Source organism: Emydura macquarii, unplaced genomic scaffold, assembly GCF_026122565.2.
Source record: "Emydura macquarii macquarii isolate MOO-44397 ecotype Brisbane River unplaced genomic scaffold, CSIRO-AGI_Emac_v2 contig_2321, whole genome shotgun sequence".
Taxonomy (NCBI): Eukaryota; Metazoa; Chordata; order Testudines; family Chelidae; genus Emydura; species Emydura macquarii.
The window spans coordinates 3,821,046-3,840,415 of record NW_027132458.1 but is presented as its reverse complement, the minus strand read 5'-3'; the positions used below and the strand labels follow the sequence as shown (position 1 = coordinate 3,840,415).

Here is a 19,370-nt window from a genome sequence, read left to right as displayed (position 1 = left end):
TTGGAAGCTTTTAGTAATTTGCAGCAGCAATAACTCTAAATTGTCCTCCATAAAAGCACTTATTGAAAACTGTAAGGAACTCACAGTACTAATAATTTCAAAGCCTTATGCATAATGTAGTGTATATGCGGCATTAGGGAAATGCTCAGGCAGTAATCTTCTCACTAAATATTGAGAGTGCCCTTGCAATTAGGGTATCCTGAATGATGCTACAGAGAAATTTGACTTGTCAAAAAAGTCTTTGACTTAAATTTTTTTAAAATAAATTCATAGCTAAAATAAACATTTTTTCTTTGACTCTAACAGCAGGCTGGAAATTGATGTGTAAGCTCTGATTCCCATAGTGCTGCTGCCAGGAATGTCAAGTTATCAGAGAGGCCAATTTTAGCACTAAACATGATTTTCAAATAAAGCTCATGCTCATCCCATAGTGAAAGTGCTGTGGAGTGTAAAACAGCAGCTCTCTTTAAAATTTCCAAGGAAAATTATGGGAACCCCTTGCCTTGGATCTTTCCAAAATATTGTGTAGAAGACAACCCTGCACCGACTGATCTAATAATTTTTTTCAACTGTGATTTCTATAAAGTTAGTTAGACGGTAATGTGTTCAGTCACTTTTCTTTCATTTTAAATCTGTCCTCCCCTCCCTTTTAAAATGTCAAATACAGAATGTATTCACATTCTGTTATAATAAAAGAAATAGCTCGTGACATGACTCGAAGGAACTGACGCAGTATTTTTCATTCAGATTAGGTCTCCAGGGCTATCCTCACTTCTTTACAGATGATGCAGATAAGTTGCCTGGGTAGCAAAACATAGTCCCCGGGCTCCCAGTCTAAAGGCAAATACTCTGCGGTGGGCCTATTCCTAACAAGTGAAGAGGGATTAAAAACTGTTTGCTCGATCAGTTTGGAGAATTTTTTTTTTCCACAGTTTCTCTGATGTGTTCTTATTCAAGAGGGTTTTGTGGGCCCCTCATCTCCCTGTAAGGAAGTGGAAATTGTTGCTTGTTACATGGGGAAAATATGAAGTGATCTGAAACTTTGGTGTGAGTTGGCATGAAAAAAGTACATTTTTCAAAGCAAATTTCAGTGGCGCGAGCCCAGTCAACTCCAGTCGAAAATCTAGCCAAGTGTCTTTTGGTTCCTTTACATAATGGAGAGGTCAGTGGAATTTTTTTAAGGTGACCTGCAGTGGATTTAAAAGAAACACGTGGAATTGTGCCCGTTTACTGCTCCTCTATGATTTAAAGATAAGATCTGAACTTTTATAAGGGAAGGAAGTTTCTGTCTGCTTTTTTTTACCTTAGAAATGTCAAGTCTAGTCTTCCCTGGCTGGCTGGTTCTATTGATGGAGGAAAGAGAAAGGCACATGGAAATGGGACAAAAGGTTGTAGCTATCTGGAGGCTAGTGGAACCACAGCAATAAAAGCATGGTTTGCAATGCCAGTACTTGATACTTCCCCACACAGTCCATCTGAGGATATTGAAGAACATGTCAACTCAAGTCTCAACACCCAACGTATGAAGCAGGTAAGTATTATTATCTTGATTTCACAGAGGCGGAACTGAGCACAGTTCTTGGCCAAACCCTGAATCTAGTGCCTCTCTGCCTCTGGAATGCCAAAAAGCAGATTAAAAGGCTGACAGTTCAGGAAAGAAGCATAAATAAAGACCCACGTGCAGGGAAATTCCACATCCACTGCAGGAGAATGGCTAATTCACCCCCTGAAACTGTGTACATAGATTAGGCCTGTGCGTTTGTGCCTAAACTTGAAAGTTAGGCTCTTAAAATTAAATTAGACAGAGCTTTGGAGAATATACTGTGGAGAACAAATCTACACTGGCGAGACAGGGGAGCAGGGGATTGACAAAACAACAAGCCTTTGACCCTGCATGCCCTAGTGTGATGTTCGTGGAGGACACATAGTATGGTTACATTCTAAGCATAGTTCTTCCCATTGAACAGTCATATGTCAAAGCCCCCTTCCCCGACTTTCCCCCCAACCCTCCCTAAGTGCACCAGTTCTCTTAGTTGCAATCACACTGGGTAAAAATGGGGCTTAGTCTGAGCAGATAAATAGGCACATTTGAGGAGCCATCTGTGAAAGCACAACTCCATCAAATTGATAAGGCACTTAACTACATGCTGTCCTCTTAGGCTTTTCTCCTTACCTAGATGTGAGTAACTTGGCAGCCATACAGCAGTGCTTTCATTATTTCAGGGGCCCCTGTGCTACTTGGACCTGATCCAAACTGACTGGAGACAATGGACAGGCCCCCAGTGATTTCTATGGGCTTTGCATCAGACCCTATTTCCTCACCACTTTTCCCCTTGTGCTGTTATGTGCAACATCCAGTACTCATGTTGTGCAAGATCAAGAGTGAAAATATTGGTAAGTAGTGAATTTAATGCACAGAAAGTTTTTAAAAAACCCAATTTATCAATGATATACAATTATAAACACAATATCAGCGCTAGAAGCAAAGGCAAGTGCTAGTACTATCAAGAAAAAGGAGGTGGCAAATTTTTGAAAATGTTTAAATGTTTCTCTGAGAGATCAAAATCAATGCCAAATGTAACATGTGCAGTGTACATTTTACAGTGTATATACTTCCAGTATTGCCTGCCCCAAGCATTCAAAAATATTCAATTTGGCCCTCCAAATGCCATGAGATTGGCTTAAAAAATTATGAGATTTTAAAATATAACTGTCGGATTCTTTTTATTTTTGAGCACTTGGGGTTAATATTTTTCAGCTTTTCTCCATAACCAGAAGGGCTAAAAACTTTATTTTTTCAATGAGAACTGAGATTCTCATGTAATCACAGGATTCCAGGAGCTGAGACTTCAAGAAAAGCACCAAATATCACCAGACTCATGGATAAAAGTGTGAGAGTTGGCAAAACTGGGTCCTCTCATTTTGAAAAACTCACACTGATAGGCTGGCTTGTCCCTTATTAAGTATTAATTAGCCAAATTTGGGGTATTGTGGGTTGTTCCAGTTAGGAGGAGAAATTGATGATACGAAAATGATGAAGAAATCTTGTGATTGCAGAGCCATTGGCCATTACCTTTGAAAACTCGTGGCAATCGGGGGAGGTCCCAGATGATTGTAAAAAGGCAAATATAGTACCCATCTTTAAAAAACGGAAGAAGGAGGATCCGGGGAACTACAGACCAGTCAATCTCACCTCAGTCCCTGGAAAATCATGGAGCAGGTCCTCAAGGAATCCATTTTGAAGCACTTGGAGGAGAGAAAGGTGATCGGGAACAGTCAGTATGGATTCACCAAGGGCAAGTCATACCTGACCAATCTGATTGTCTTCTATGATGAGATGAATGGCTCTGTGGATGGGGGAAAGCGGTGGATATGATGTACCCTGACTTCAGTAAAGCTTTTGATACAGTCTCCCACAGTAGTGTTGCTAGCAAGTTAAAGTATGTACTGGATGTATGGACTCTAAGGTGGATAGAAAGCTGGCTAGATCATCGGGTTCAACAGGTAGTGATCAATGGTTCGATGGCCAGTTGGCAGCCGGTATCAAGTGGAGTGTCCCAGGGGTCGGTCCTGGGGCCAGTTTTGTTCGATACCTTCATTAATGATCTGGATGATGGGGTGGATTGCACCATCAGCAAGTTTGTGGATGACACTAAGCTGGGCGGAGTGGTAGATACGCTGGAGGGTACAGCTAGGATACAGAGTGACCTAGACAAATTGGAAGATTGGGCCAAAAGAAATCTGATGAGGTTCCACAAGGACAAGTGCAGAGTCCTGCACTTAGGATGGAAGAATCCCATGCACTGCTACTGATTGGCTAGGCAGCAGTTCTGCAGAAAAGGACCTGAGGGTTACAGTGGATAAGAAGCTGGCTATGAGTCAGCAGTGTGCCCTTGTTGCCAAGAAGGCTAACAGCATATTGGGCTGCATTAGTAGGAGCATTGCCAGCAGATCAAGGGAAATGCTTATTCCCCTCGATTCAGCATTGGTGAAGGCACATCTGGAGTATTGTGTCCAGTTGTGGGCCCCCACTACAGAAAGGATGTGAACAAATTGGAGAGAGTCCAGCAGAGGACAATGAAAATGATTAGCGGGCTGAGACACATCACTTATGAGGAATGGCTGAGGGAACTGGGCTTATTTAGTCTGCAGAAGAGAAGAATGAGTGGGGATTTGATAGCAGCCTTCAACTATGTGAAGGGGGGTTCCAAAGAGGATGGAGCTAGGCAATTCTCAGTGGTGATAGATGACAGAACAAGCAGCAATGGTCTCAAATTGCAGTGGGGGAGGTCTAGGTTGGATATTAGGAAAAAGTTTTCCACTAGGAGGGTGGTGAAGCACTGGAATGGATTACTTACAGAGGTAGTGGAATCTCCATCCCTAGAGGTTTTTAAGGCCCAGCTTGACAAAGCCCTGGCTGGGATGATTTAGTTGGGGTTGGTCCTGCTTTGAGCAGGGGTTGGACTAGATGACCTCCTGAGGTCCCTTCCATCCCTAATCTTCTATGATTAAATTTAAAGTCCTGTTTCCCTGAACACAGTAGGAATCAAACAGCAGGAAACAGTATCTTTGCTTGCTGATCCAAACCTGACTTTCCAGTTAGCCCAAAAGAGCTTCTTTCCTTAGCTTTCTCTCAGCAATTCTATTACTGTCTGCTTGGCTTTCTGGATAGTTTTCTTTCTCCTGCTTCTCACTCCTGCACACACTGCTACCCAAACAATGCCCAGCAAAAGCCCTTTGCCTGCTTGGTTCAGATTCCTAGGTGGACTCACATATGCCTTTGTTTTAGATGAAGGCTGCTTAACTGTCTCCTACAGCTACCTGAAATAAGGGTTGGCATCACACCCAATTCTATAAATGAGGTTTAACTCAACCCACAACAGTATTCATCGTGGCATAGTACTTAATAGCCCACTGTAACAGTGTCTTAACTGTTATGGGATAGCAGCAGCATCTGAATTCTCTTCAGAAAAAACAACTACTGGTGGATGAGAGTCTCCATCTTGAGGTAACAATGGAGAATGGGGCCTTATTGTGCTAGGCTTTGAAGATACGCCTGGCAGGAGACAGTCCCTTCCTCCAAGATCTTCCTATCTAATGAGACAGGACAGACAAGGTGTGGAAGGGGATGCAGAGACACAGAGTGGTGAAGTGACTTGCATGTGGTCACCTAACAGATCAGTCCTTGAGCCGGGAATAGGACATAGTCTCCTCTTCTGACTCTGGGCGTGACTTTGCAGTGGTGTGTAGGGTATGTGTAGCTATACGCCACAGTGAAAAGCAGGCTGCATCCATACTGTGTCCATACTGCAGTTGTAGCTACACGCATCAGTGAAAGGTTCTAGCAGGAGAGAAGCAGCTGGGAAGGTCTCTGGGCAGTGGGATAGTACATAGCAGTGTAGATGGGGGAGGCACCACTTGGGCACAAAGAGAACCTTGTAGGTTTACAACATAAGGTTCTGGTGTGTATGTACTATGCTCACCTAAGGAGTGCCTCACCAGCTACACAGCTATTTATACCTATTCTAGGAGGACATGTAAAGTATGCACTCAACACTCTGCCATAAGTGTAGATATACCTTCTGAATCCATAAACCCTTCCCCCCTCTTGCCTCTCACCATATACTGGAGTGATTTATTGTTTTTTTTCCAATGAATAAAATGTGATTGATTTTTAATGTAGCATTACGGAGGTCAAAAGATATAAAAATATCTGAAACATTCTAAATATAGTGTACCCCAGGAAATAACTGAGGGCAGCATTTGTCCAATTTTCTGTGTGTGTATGCGTATATGTTTAAATCTTTGCTAAGGCAAAAATGAAAAATGTAATTACATGTCAAGGATTCTATGTCATCACATGATTCTCCTTAAGCTCTCATGAGTTATCTTGCTAATATGACCTCTCAAAAGAATTATACTCCAGTTATCTTTTGAAAGAAATATATTATGCACTTAGGATATGCAAATTCTTGGCTCCTGAGCCTGGCCAGAATAATACAAATATCTTTGGTTCTGTCATATTCTTCACTACAATGTAATTATCTTTATTGCAGGATATGTCTCTCTTTGTCATAAGCTGTAAATTGCAAATTAGCAACCCCGCCCTGCTGGGCCCAATTTCTTCCTAAGTATACAACTGAATACAAGTTACTTTGGATATGGAATGATGCTGTCAATGACAATAAAAAAAAAAAAAGTTTCCTTTTGTGCTCATTGTAATTTGTTAAAGAAGATCTGTTTTTTGAAAGTAGCTTTTGCTCCTCCAGACTTCAATGAAATGAAACCTAATGTTCCATGCTGTAATGGATTCAAACAGAAACAGCCCATATAATTCCAGTTCACATGCCTGAGGCTGAGACAAAGACAAAAGCCTACAGTATATTTTCTTGGATAACATGGGATAGCGCAGACAAATTAATATAATATACATTTATCAAAGGGCTTCCTAAGGGCTTGTCTAAATTAGGAAAAGCGGTTGATGTTATGCTGGTGTTATCTAAACCAGATTAGCAAACACTGATCTAACCACAGTCTTTTCTGTAGTGTAGGTGCAGGTTACCTTGGTTTAGCTGGTCCATATGGAATCTAAGTGGTAATCTGGGTTTACATTAAGATAAAGGTTCTGGTTAGCTAACACGTATGAGGTAACTCCAGCCAAACCCCAACCTCTTTTTCTAATCGAGACAAACCCTAAATGAGTACAGGGGCAAATCTCGCTTGCCATTTATTATGTGTTTGTATAGTGCCTGGCATAATAGGGCACGAATCTCGCTTGTGGTCCCTATGTGCTATTGTAATACCATAATAGCTTGAATAATAGGGGCTTTCAAGGTGAAAGCAATTATTTCAGTCATGCCATAGACTGTTACATCTCCATGGCCTCCTTCTATGATGGAGACCCCTCGTTAAGTGGATGGGGTGTAAAGACCAAGCATTGGTGTAGAGATGTAGAGCTACTGTGTGAAAATTTCTTGCCACTCACTGAGCTCGTTAAGGGGGCAGGTTGGGTGGGTCAGGTCCGGTCCATGGCCTGTCCTGCAGGATGGCAGAGTCTGCCTGGAATGACTGGGAGAAAACTCTGCAAGGTTTGCATTCAGGAAAAATTCACCCCCTTTGATTTTTCCCCATTGATTTTCCTGTGGATGGGACAATTAGATTCATAATCTCTCTCTGTTCTTCAGCTTCCCCAGGTGTAAAATTATTATTATTATCATGTTCATTAAATTAATACCTAGGGTGTTGTCAAAAAATGGGGTCCCATTTGTGCTAGGCAATGTACAAATGTAGGGTAATAGACAGTTCCTGCCCTGAACAGCTTGTGATTTAGGTAGACAAGACAAAGAATAAGGGAAACGGATGTGTGACAGGGTCCGCTTACCACAGATGGTGCCTTCTCTTGGTTGTCCTGGGGATTAGCTCCACCAGGTGTTGCATTCTTCTTTGGTGGTGTCTTCACCTGTCCTGTCTCACTTTGTGGCCCCTCTCACTCCAGGAACTGCAGCCTCCTCTTCATAGCTCAGCCCTCCTGCAGGGTCACTGTATGTATTCCCCTTTTGGGGTGATATAACAAAGTCTTTCCTGGACAAACCATCTCAGGCAGTCCACTGTCCTCTGGCTGGCCTATGCCATGTCCCCAGTGGTTGGCAGGGGAACCGGGTCCACCCTCTACTCTGGGTTCGAGCTCAGGGAGTCTCCACTCAGCAACCAAGTCCTGCACTGTTCTACTTTGCTGCTTTCCCCTGAGCCTTTTACTACCTTCCTGGCTTCCCCCCACTCTGGGTTCACCAGCTTTCCGCCTCCCAACTCCCTTTTTTCAGGGAGTGACTGCAGCGAATTGAGGAAAACGAACACCTCCCCATCCACAAGAATGTCAGTGACATCCCTCACCACCACTTGAGATCATGCAAGCCCTTTTGGACCCATGCGCTTTACCTTTGACAACATGACTTCAACCCTGATGAAGTTTGGAAAGCCGAATGGAGTTTACAAGAAGCCACAAACGAACACCATGTGAAAGACCCGATGCAGAAGATTCCTGGATTCAATATTCTGTGACGCTGATAGGCAATCCTAAACTGCATCCACACAAAATGGCAGATGTGGATACTTGATGCACAAATGGAAAATTAAAAACTCTCCATTGTGCGACTGTGGTCACCCAGAATAGATCGTGGAACATATAACAACTCAATGCCTGATTCACAAATACAACAGCGGCCTCACAATGTTATTCTCCACTACTCTTGACACAGTTATTTGGCTTAACCATCTAAATGTAAAATTATAGTTGTTCCTCTACATCTACATCAGCCATATGAATATGAAGACTACAGCCTACTTCCCTGCAGCCTCTTTCTGTTGCCAGCTCCTTGGCTTTATACAGGCCCCTCCTGTTCCTGTCCAGTTGAGCCTGTTCCCAATCAATATCTTGCTCCCTGGCTCCTCCTCCAGGTGCAGTCGGTGAAGTTAATTGGCCATCTTCACGCCTTCCAGTCTTGTGTAGGATAGACACCCCAGCACAGGATGTAACACACAGAGTGAACGGTGTGATGGTGGCAAATGTTGCGTTAGTTTCATTATTATTTTGGGGTGGAATGGGCTGGGGGAGGTGTGGTTAGTTAGGAGAAGGGAGGAAAATGAGGATAGTAATGCTTACTCATCTGTTATAAAGTGCTTTGAGAGCTACAGATAAAAGACATTATATAAGACCTAAGCAGTATTAATGAGAGTGTATCTTGCCCCAAAACACACAATTCAAATATTGATAGAGAAAGAACAGAAAATTCCCAACCAGGGCATATTTTTATGATAAAATAACTTTTATTTTAATAGTTGGAGTGTTTCTCAGATCAAATCTGCAACTTTGTAGGCCTTGACTCTACTTCCTGGTTGGAGATGAGGCTGGAGGCATTATTCTAAGGACAATCTGTGGCAGAAGTCATCAAAGCAACACCAGAGGGCTGGCAAGTAGGAGTACAGCCCACTCACCTGTGTAAATAGAAATACACTCCCTCCCTCAGCTCTTTCCCTTAAGGAACCTATCTTGGGAGAAATAGGGAATTGGATTTTCCACAGCGCCTGACTGCTTCGCATGAGGTGAGCGAGAACACATTATGTAACAGGGGGATGGGAAGGACTGCAGCTGCAAAGCGGAGCTGAGGCAATGGAGGGAAGCTGCAACTGCTAAAGAGATGCCCAGGAAACAATAAAAATGTTTCCCCCCTGCTCTGTTGCTGGCACTTTCCTCCTTCATTAGGCACCAGAGGCAGCTTGCAGGATTCAGAACTCTTCATCAGTACTGACCTGCACGAGGCTAAACAGTGTAGAGGTGAAAGGCTCAGTAACTCTTGCGTTATAATTTCTAGTTGGCTGATATATTTTTTCTCATCCATCTTTTCTTGTTAAAATCATACTCTGGATCCATACAGTGGTGCTGGAACAATTTGTATGGAGGGTGGATACTGAGAACCCCTGCACCAAACCGTAAACTCTGTGTATGATGGAAACCACTTCAAGCCAGGGGGTGCAGCGGCACCCCTGGCACCCCAAGTTCCAGCATCTCTGAGGCAATACCAAGAAAACAGATGTGATCAGTAAGTCCAAACTGGCTTCCTTTTTCACACTACAAATGGTCATTTTTTAACTGTGATCCTGCACACATCACATTTGTGCTCTTCGCAAGTAAATTCTCTATTACCATGGCCATGAGTACCAATGAAAAACGTTGTCTCCCATAAGCCGTTCCCCTAAGGCTCCTTTATAATGTACATCAGAACAAGCAGTAAACAAAGATGTAGCAATTAGGTGAATGCACAGCAGGTAAAATTTTCAAACGCCTTTGAAAATCTAGCCCTTAGGCACTTTTGAAAATGTTATCCAGCATCAGTTTCTCCGTTATCAGAAAAAGTTCTTGTGTTGTAAATTCCATGGGGCCACTGACTACTTTTTCATATACGGTTGCAACGAGCCCTAAACCAGAGCACTATTGCCCTATAAATAATGGTAATAAATGCTACTTGAACGTTTGTTTCTTGATTTATTTAATAAAAGGCTGATATAGCATTTTTCATCTTCAAATTCTTTGACAGTATTAATTAATTAATTTTCCCAACAACTCTGTCATGATAGGTACCATCATCCTCTTACAGGTGGTGAAACAGAGACAGAGCAATTAAGCTACTTGTTCCAAATCACAGTGGAAGCCACTGTCAGAGCCAGGATTAGAACTCAAGACTTCCAAGCCTGTGTCTGGCTTATTGGACAATGCCTTTCTCTTGGGAAGAAAGCAGAGTCTTCTGAGAGTCAGAAATCCTGAGTGTTATTCCCAACTCCACCAGTGACTTGCTGTGTGACCTTAACAGAGTTACTTAATCTCTTCATGCTTCAGCTTACTTTTGTTCGTAAAACTGAGATAATATTTATCTAGATGTTTTTAAGGTCACCCATACTGAGGTATCTGAGCATCTGAGGCTTATATAATGAATGTTTATAATTAGCTTCGACATCCTTGAATGAAAGCTATTATTACATGCAATTTATTATTATTATTTTATTTTAAAATGTTGCTCACTGAGATATCTGTCCTGAGGGAGATGTCTCATTCTGTGAGTTTTCCAGGTAGACAGCAGTCCTAAACCAGTATGTTTCAGTACAACACAAGCCACATGATGCAAAGCACACAATCTGGAAGAGCAGAGAATGTCAAGTGGTCACAATTTCTGTTCATTTTATTCTGATGAGGCTTCGTTAAAATAATGTATTAGTCATTTCTAAAATCTTAATTAGAGAGAAATCTCCAGCCTCATCAAAATGTTGCCATTTATAATATATCTATGATCAAGAGCCCCATTACATTTTAACTTCTAATTATCCTGATTTGACACTGATTAATTATCTCAGTGACTGAGAAATTGAAACAAGGAAATTTTTTAAGAGGAAGATATTTGAAGGTAACATTACTTAATTTGTCCAGATTATAGTGCTTTGTATTTCCTCCCCATAAGTAAAAATCCCAAGTAAATCCACTGAATGACAGTTGAAATTTAACAATTACTCTAAACCATTGAAAAATCAACCTGTGATTCTGGAGCCTCATGCAGCTTTGCAGGACCTGTAAGATTTGTATTCACTGGTGATTACTCTGTAAATATTTCCACCAGTTCCTCTGCTTGTTCAGATTAACTGGTTTTAGTACCAGTAGGAACCCAAGTAGGTTTATAAATATAGAATTAAAGATTCAGGAAGCTGTTGGAGTCCTGTCTACGTTAGAACTACTTTGGATTTTTTTCCCTAAGATTCTCTAAGAGTCTTCAAGTTTAATGAGGGCTATTCTTCTTCTAGGAAGAATGACTAAAAACAACCCTCATCCTCCCAAGCAGCCAGGATTTGAGAAGAGGCGGATGCAGAACAGATGATCTCTCAAGATTTCTGCCAGTGGGTGCTGAAATCTGAGGAGACTATGAGCTCATGAGCATTTGGCACTGTTGATACAGAAGCTATAGCTCTGGTTCAGTATAAAACAGAACTCAAACCCAACCCTACAACTGCAGGTGTCTGGATTTAGATCTGACCATCGCCTCCTTGGCCTATCTGTAATAACATAAACCCTTATTATTCTGGAATAGAAAATTTCATATTTTAAAAATCTATTTAAAAAGAAAAGGAAATGATGTATAGGTTTTTTTCAAACACATACTTAAAACACAAGTTAGTGCTGGCAAGAGGTAGAGAATGATATCATTATCATTATTATTCCCTGGATGGTGATGATTTGTCAAAAGCTTGCCTTTCAATTTGAGTCATATTGCTGACTATGGTTGTAATAGTAACTTTCTATACTGTTTTTTCCCTTGATCTTTTTAATTTATTCAATATTGTTGCCTACAGGATTGTATTGTGGTTATTCTTGCACAATACTGCTCTTGCTTAGTTCAGATCAGAGTACAATCAGCATGCCCATTTTGTTTCCATTGGAAATGGTTCCATTCATTGTATCTAGTATTTATAAGGTGTGCCACAGTCCTGAATTTGTTGGTACCTTGGTGTTGAGAATCTATGTTGCTCCTGTTTGGTGTGTGTTTGTTTCAGTTTGTGTTACCTCTGTTCTGTATAACAGTGGTTCTCAACCAGGGGTACATGTACCCCTGGGGGAACGCAGAGATCTTCTAGGGGGTACATCAACTCATCTAGATATTTCCCTAGTTTTACAACAGGCTATATAAAAAACACTAGTAAAGTCAGTACAAACTAAAATTTCATACAGACAATGACTTGTTTAAACTGATCTATATGCTATACACTGAAATATAAGTACAATATTTATATTCCAATTGATTTATTTTATAACTATCCGGTAAAAATGAGAAAAAGCAATTTTTCAGTAGTAGTGTGCTGTGAAACTTTTGTATTTTCGTGTCTGATTTTAAAAGCAAGTAGTTTTCAAGTGAGATGAAACTTGAGGGTAGGCAAGAAAAATCAGACTCCTGAAATGGGTACAGTAGGAAGTACCTGGAAAGGCTGAGAGCCACTACTGTATACGACAACCAAATCTGTTTTGTCTTTTCATTGATTTAGCACCTGTGATTTTCAGCTGTGGAAATTCTTCTCTGGAATGAATAAAGAGATGACAACAATTTTTCTCATCTTTAACTGAATCTCTGTTATTGATGCAAGATTCATTGTATTTGGCTTTATGAGATTATTAAATGCTCCTCTTTTTAATATTTCCTTTAAAATCTATTGAGAAGCATCAGCTTTCATGTAATCTACTCAATACATTAATATGGCTTCCTCTATAAGTCAGATCTGAGCAATATGTACCATCTTGAAAATTTTAATACAGGTTGTTGGTATCTTACTGAACAGGTTTTAAGATTTTGCCTCTTTGCTTCATTCAGATTACATTCCTTCATTTTTACAGCAATTGCATGTTATGCAATCAAGCTTTACTTTCACTAAACTTTAAATATATGGATTTGGGGGATTTAGTTAAGATTTGTTATTTTAGTCTTTTTTTAGCCTTCAGTAAAGGTCAATTTTCTGTCTTTTGGTTGTTTTATGTAAAGTGCTTTGAGATATTTCCTTTGAGCCATGCTATATTAATTGCAGTTATATCTACAACAGGGATAGTTTGGAAACATTCCCCACTTTTGCTACCACAGATCCAGTGATAGCAGTATTTTGATCCCTAATATAGATGCCTATGTTTTAAGAATCATGTTTATATCTGCTCTGAATAAGTTTACATGATGCTATTCTTAAAATGTCTGTGGCAACCAGTGGCTTATTTAAACTAGGACTCCCACTATTGCTGATATTGAACTAACAGTAAGAAAAATATAGGCAACATTTTCCTGTGGGCCTTAGATTGTATTATAGTGCTGGATTTAAAACATGAAAACTAATGCAATTAAACTCATCTTTTCCAGATGAGTTTAATTTTAACACTGTCATATTATGGAACCCCCATTCCGATCTTTATTTGTACAATACTATGGGTCAGATTTCTGTTTATTAGGAAGACAGATGGCAATTCCCAGCAGATGCTGGAAATAAATAGAATAACTTTAAAACAGCAGTTTGTATCCATGGAGAGTTGTAGTATATTTTAAATAAAGCACATAAAAACAAACAGGGATAACTATATTTGATTTATGAGTTCATCTGTTCTTGCTATGTATTCCCTGCCTGAAGTAATAAACCTGTTCTGACATAATTTTCCCAGTAATCAATTGTAATGTCACAAACAAGGCATTATAGCATCAGGAGTGGAGCAGGAATGGTTAAAATTTAAAATGTAGATTTTATTTTCATGCAAATGTCCCTAAGCAATAACAATGTGAGAAAAGAAATTCAGAAAATGCAATATCAGACATAATGATGTTTAAATTGAATGATTTACAAGAGGAATCAGTGGGTCCTTAAATTCAAATGGTTATGTGGTACATAATCCCAGCTCTTGTGAAACAGATTATGTGAGAGAGAGAGGTTTTGGGAGATAAGAAGAGGATGATATTTCGAGGAGTGGACATAAAGGTGAAGTGAAACGGTTAAAGATTTGGGGTGAAGTTATGAAAGATAATGGGTTTTCAACTTAGGGGGTTCAACCAACCTAATTTTTTTTCAGGATTCTCCTCCTCCCTCTCCCCCTCCCATTTTTTAACTCCTATTTCAGCGGAGGGGTGGGGGTGGGAGAGAGTGTTTGAAGAACACAATTTATGCATTTGAAAGTTTATGATATTAGCAATATTAGGTTAGTGCAGTGGCTCTAACTTTTCCAAACTATTGTAATCCTTTCAGGAGTCTGAAATTTCTTGCTTACCCCAAGTTTTATGTCACTCCAAAACTACTTGCTTACAAAATCAGACATCATAATGCAAAAGTGTCACAGCACACTATGACTGAAAAATTGCTTATTTTCTTTCATCTTTAACCATATAATTATAAAATAAATCAATTGGAATATAAATATTTTACTTATAGTTCAGTGTATAATATATAGAGCAGTATAAACAAGTCATTGTCTGTATGAAATTTTGTGCTGACTTTGCTAGTGATTTTTATGTAGCCAGTTGTAAAAGTAAGCAAATATCTAGATGAACTGATGTATCCCTGGAAGACCTCTCTGTACCCCCAGAGGCATGCATACCCCTGACTGAGAATCACTGGGTTATTGGAGTATCCATCTAGTACAGTTTTAACACTTTGGTTTGATCCATACAGTTAAAGACTTTTTAACAGCAGAAGGGACCGTTCATTAGATCAGCTGGTCTAACCTCCTGAACATCACAGCCCATTCATTATATTTTAGCCCGCTCCCCCTGGATTGAGACCAATGCTTTGTGTCATGTTTTCCAGGCAGGCAGGCTGCAGTCTAGAGTGGAAGATGTCAAGTGCTCGAGTGTCTCTCACTCCTCCTGGTAGTGTGGGGTGGGATGAAGGGTGCGGGTCTGAGGGGCAAGTGGGCTGGGGGAGTTAAAGGGTTTGCTGAGCCCTTGGCAGGCTGCCTGGCTGCAAGTTCAGCAGCGGAGGTCTCACTCTTTCTGAACTACAGCAGCCGGCCCCGCTGGGGAGGGGAGAAGGCGGGACTGGGGGGAGGCGGGGTGTGACCAGGGGACGCGGCGCTGCGGGCGGGGCAGCAGCTTTGGGGGGCCGAGGCGCCAGGCTTTGGCGGCGGAGAGAGGCTCCGGGGGAGTCTCGGCCGGCCGCTCCCCTGCCGGCTGGGCCGTGCCTCTCCTTCAGCCTCCGCCCCGCCCGGCCAGCCCCGGCCCCTCCCCGAGCGGGAGGCGGCGCCGCTGCTGCAGCCGCCGCCAGAGCCCAGCCGGACCCGGAGAGCAGCAGCAGCCGCAGCCGGAGCGACCTCGTCCTCCCTCCCGCAGGATGCCAGCCGCGGCGCCGCCCCCGCTGCACCCCTCAGCGGGGCCCGCGGGCTCCTGCTGCCCCTATGCCCACCACCCGGGTAAGTGACCCCCCCCCGCGCCGGTCCCCACCCAGCCCCCTGGGCAGCGACCTCCCCACGCCTCCCATCCCCAACACGGCAAGGGACCCCCCTGCCGTCCCTAGGGCGCTGGGTCCGGTCCCCCGCCTCCCCCTCGCTGGTGATTAGCTCCCAGCCGGTCCCCCGGGGTTTGTGCGCTTCTGTTTTGCAAAGAGGAACAAAATGTTATTTACTAAACATCTCCCCCCCCCCCCATTGCAAGGGGGGCTGGATCCTGGGGCACCCGCATCCTGGCTTAGTGCGGGACCGCCAGGCAGTAGTGGAGCCATTTGCATCTTCCCTAGCCTATGGGGGCAGCTTTGATGTTTGTTTGATGTGACCGCACTGGGGCCGGGCAGGGGCGTGGTGCTGGCGGCGGGTGCTAGCATCCAGTCCTGCTTTGAGCAGGGGGCTGGACTAGATGGCCTCCTGAGGTCCCTTCCAACCCTCATCTTCTATGATTCTATGGTTAGCTGGATATTCTTGTTATACATATGAGTAAATATTACAGTTAAATAAAAGCTTTGGAAGGGATGTAACCCCCCACGCCCCACCCCAAGTTTTGAGGCAAAAGGGAAGCTCTAATTATTGGGGATTTAGGAGGAAACTTTCCCTGACGGTCACTGCCTATCTGAAGCCATTGGGACTGGCCACCTTCAGAGGTAGGGTACTGGACTGGATGAACTGCAGATCAGTATTTGAAATATGGCAGGTCCTATGTTGCTTTGTGAAAATCCATGTTGTGCCTGCTGTGACATGGAAGCTAAGCCCCACAGGATAGTTTCATGGGCATATTTCCCTTGGACAGGATGTATTTGTACAGTATTTGGTTTGGTTAGGGACACAACCCTAGGCTCTGGGGATCCCTAAACCTCTGATTGCCAGAGGCTGCAACTGGAGGGGATGGATCATTCAATAACTGTTCCATTCATTCCCTCTGAGACATTGGGCATGGGCCACTGGTGAGAGAGACAGGATACTGGGTTAGATGGACTGTTAGTCTGATCCAGTATGGCCATTTTTATGTTCTCCCCTCCCCACCCTCCATGACTATTCTCTCAGTTATTTCTGTAGCTGTTTCCCTCTCCCCAAGACTTGAAGAATATTTTATGGATGATCCCCTAAATACACACAGTATTTTATCTATGAGTCTCTTTTCTGGTTGGGATGAAAACAGTGCTTCTCAGATTTATAACTGAGTGATGTCTCAGAGCAGCTGTAAAGTTAGTATTGTTCCTCATGAAAGTTTTGTTATATATTATTAAGCTAGAAGTTGTACCATGTATGGTGGGATAAGCAGCTCAATAAATCATGTTTTACAAGAACTGTCAGAGTATTGTTCTCTCAGTACAAGCTTGGGTGGGGGTATGGCATTCACTTTTGGTGTGTCAAGGGGGAAAGAAGAGAATTCTTTGTTACATTTTAAACTTGAAACTATATAATAGCGAATTATATTAAAGATAAATGATTTCTCACATTGGGGTAAACTTACGAATACCCAGATGATCAAACTGTGATAATAGTTTTACTTTTTAAAAATAATTTTATTTTAAATGTGTTTAGATTGTCCGAAGTTGTTATCTCTGTTCATCTAAGCATTTACACTATACGCATTTCTAAAGTACCTTGAACATGGGATTTTTAATTCAATTTCTTGAGAAAAGGGAAGGGACCTCATGTGATGTGATAAATAATAAAAACCAGTGAGGTGGTTTAATTGCAAGGCCTGTGGGGCTACAAAAACTTGAATAATTTTTTGCAGTTTCTTGTAGAAGTATTAGAGGTTAGGTAAACTTACCTTTTCTCATCTTGTAAGACCATTTAAAAAGTCATAAATGATAGATGACAGTTTTGAATTCGAAAGGTAAATTCATGGTTTATTGTTCAGACAGGCATGGGCATTATGCAATACAATAAGAGCCAAAGAGTAGAAGTTACTTGGGGTTCTGGAAACATTCAAGCTCTTGTAGTATTTGCACTATATACATAAAATGAACGCGATCCAGTGGACCGATAAAGAGCAAACAAGGGTTGTGAACTTAATAGCACTTGCTGTACAGAGACTTAGATATTGCACAACGGTGTGTTAAAACAAGTTTAAGGGTTGAATATTAGCCTTCAGTTTTAAGTTGTCTTGGAAGTAACTAGTAATGCACCTTGTGGGTGTTCATGCATATCCTCATTTCAAAGGGTGGGGAAGATTATCACATGCCATGCATGTCAAAAGCAGATTCTTGGACATAAGGAATGCAGTTACATAAATAAACATGTGGACAGAGGTCAAGATTTCACTCTAGCATTGGACCCCTTTGACTTTCCTAATTATTTCACTAATAGAAAACAGAGTTAAATTTGTACATTATATATATATATGTATAAATGGAATACCTTGTTCACAATATATATATATACATATATATACATAAAGGAATAGACATTTGTGGACAAGGTATTCCATAATTTTCCATTATGAGGTTTTTTAAGGTTTCCTCAAAAAAATGTGGCAATAACCACAGAGAGAAAAAACACCGGAGTAGATGGATCATTGGTCTGATCTGATAGGGCAATTTTCTGCATCTCTGGTCACAACACATGAAAAACTCCCCAGATGCTAATGGTATTTTTGCCATATAATGTATTAAAAGATTTCTTAAAAAACAAAACAAAAAACCTTCTCTTAGGAAAAATCTATTTTTTTCAAGTGTGTAAACTGTCAACTATATTGTGGGTTATCTCAGAAAACTAATTGTTTATTTGGAGTGTTTTTGCCACTAACATATGAAATATTTTTAAAAAAACCTACTAAGATGTTTGTCCAACTCATGTTTTGCTGTACTGCAGCTTCTGCTCTGACTTGCTTTGCTGTCTGCCTTGCAGCAATTTTCGATTGTATGTTTCGTGTGTTCTTTTTTCATGAAAACTGGTCTGGAAAAAATATCAAAGAAATTAAATTATTGATAAAATAAATGAAAACAAAGGAATTGAGAAGCAGGTAAGTCAGGGAAAAACCTGAAATGTTTCTGGAGCTGGACAAGTGGGAGCCAGGGAGCAGCATTTACAAATAAAAAAATTCCTTTGCTCCAATGGTTTCCAAGGAAATACTTCCTGGCAGCAAAGGAGGGAGGGAAGGGGAGGCTCAGTTGGAAATATTTAGTCATGAACAGTGAATTTCCTAGAATTAATTACAAATATTAGGATAATATTCACCTTCTGAAGTCAGTGACATGGACATTAAAGCACAGCGTCTCCTCCACCCTCCCACCTATCTTCTTTATTTTTTCTCTACTCATCCTTTCTGTTTTTCAGTTATTTCTCTTCTATCTCACTTGTAATTCAGTTTAATTTCTTGAAGTCTTGGAAGGAATGCACTTATGAGAATGTCGAAAAATAGCATTCAAGTGATGTAAAATGGGCAAAAAATTTCCTGGTCTTACTTGTAAGATGCAGTTGTCATTTATTCAACAGCTGTTCCATCGTTCTCCTCTCATCCCCTGCATTTCCTATCAGTTGAAGCTGTCTTTTCCTTTTCTTGTCAGAGGTAAGCAGGAAACTCTGACAAATTCCTGGCTGATATCCCTTGTAGTGGACTGGGTGGCATGGGGTTTGAATCTGGTGATGGGGCAAGAGGCATTCCTGAGAAAAAAATGTATGGTATAGACTATTAGGACATCCTTGCAGAGGGTTAGTCTGCCTGTGTACTCAGTAGGCTGTTCCTTTTCTTCAGCTTTGCTTCCTTGAGCTGTGTTCTACCACTGCTTCTCCACCGACTCCAAGGAATCCACGAGAACTTTCACATTTGGGGAAGCTGATGGGCAAATCAGTTTCCTTGTTCTGTCCTCATTCTGTTTTGTCCAACACTGTGAGCCTTAGTTGCCTGGCTTTCCACAGGAAC

The 19,370-nt window shown here is 41.5% G+C and overlaps 1 protein-coding gene across 1 annotated transcript in view; it reads left to right on the top strand.

The window, feature by feature from the left end:
- Window positions 1–15,335: 15,335 nt before the first annotated feature.
- Window positions 15,336–19,370, top strand: part of DCLK3 (doublecortin like kinase 3) — a 36,350-nt gene continuing 32,315 nt past the window's right edge. The window contains exon 1 of the mRNA XM_067560926.1: window positions 15,336–15,460. Within this exon, the coding sequence (XP_067417027.1) occupies window positions 15,382–15,460 (79 nt within the window). The 5' untranslated portion in view covers window positions 15,336–15,381. The remainder of the gene's footprint in view (window positions 15,461–19,370) is intronic.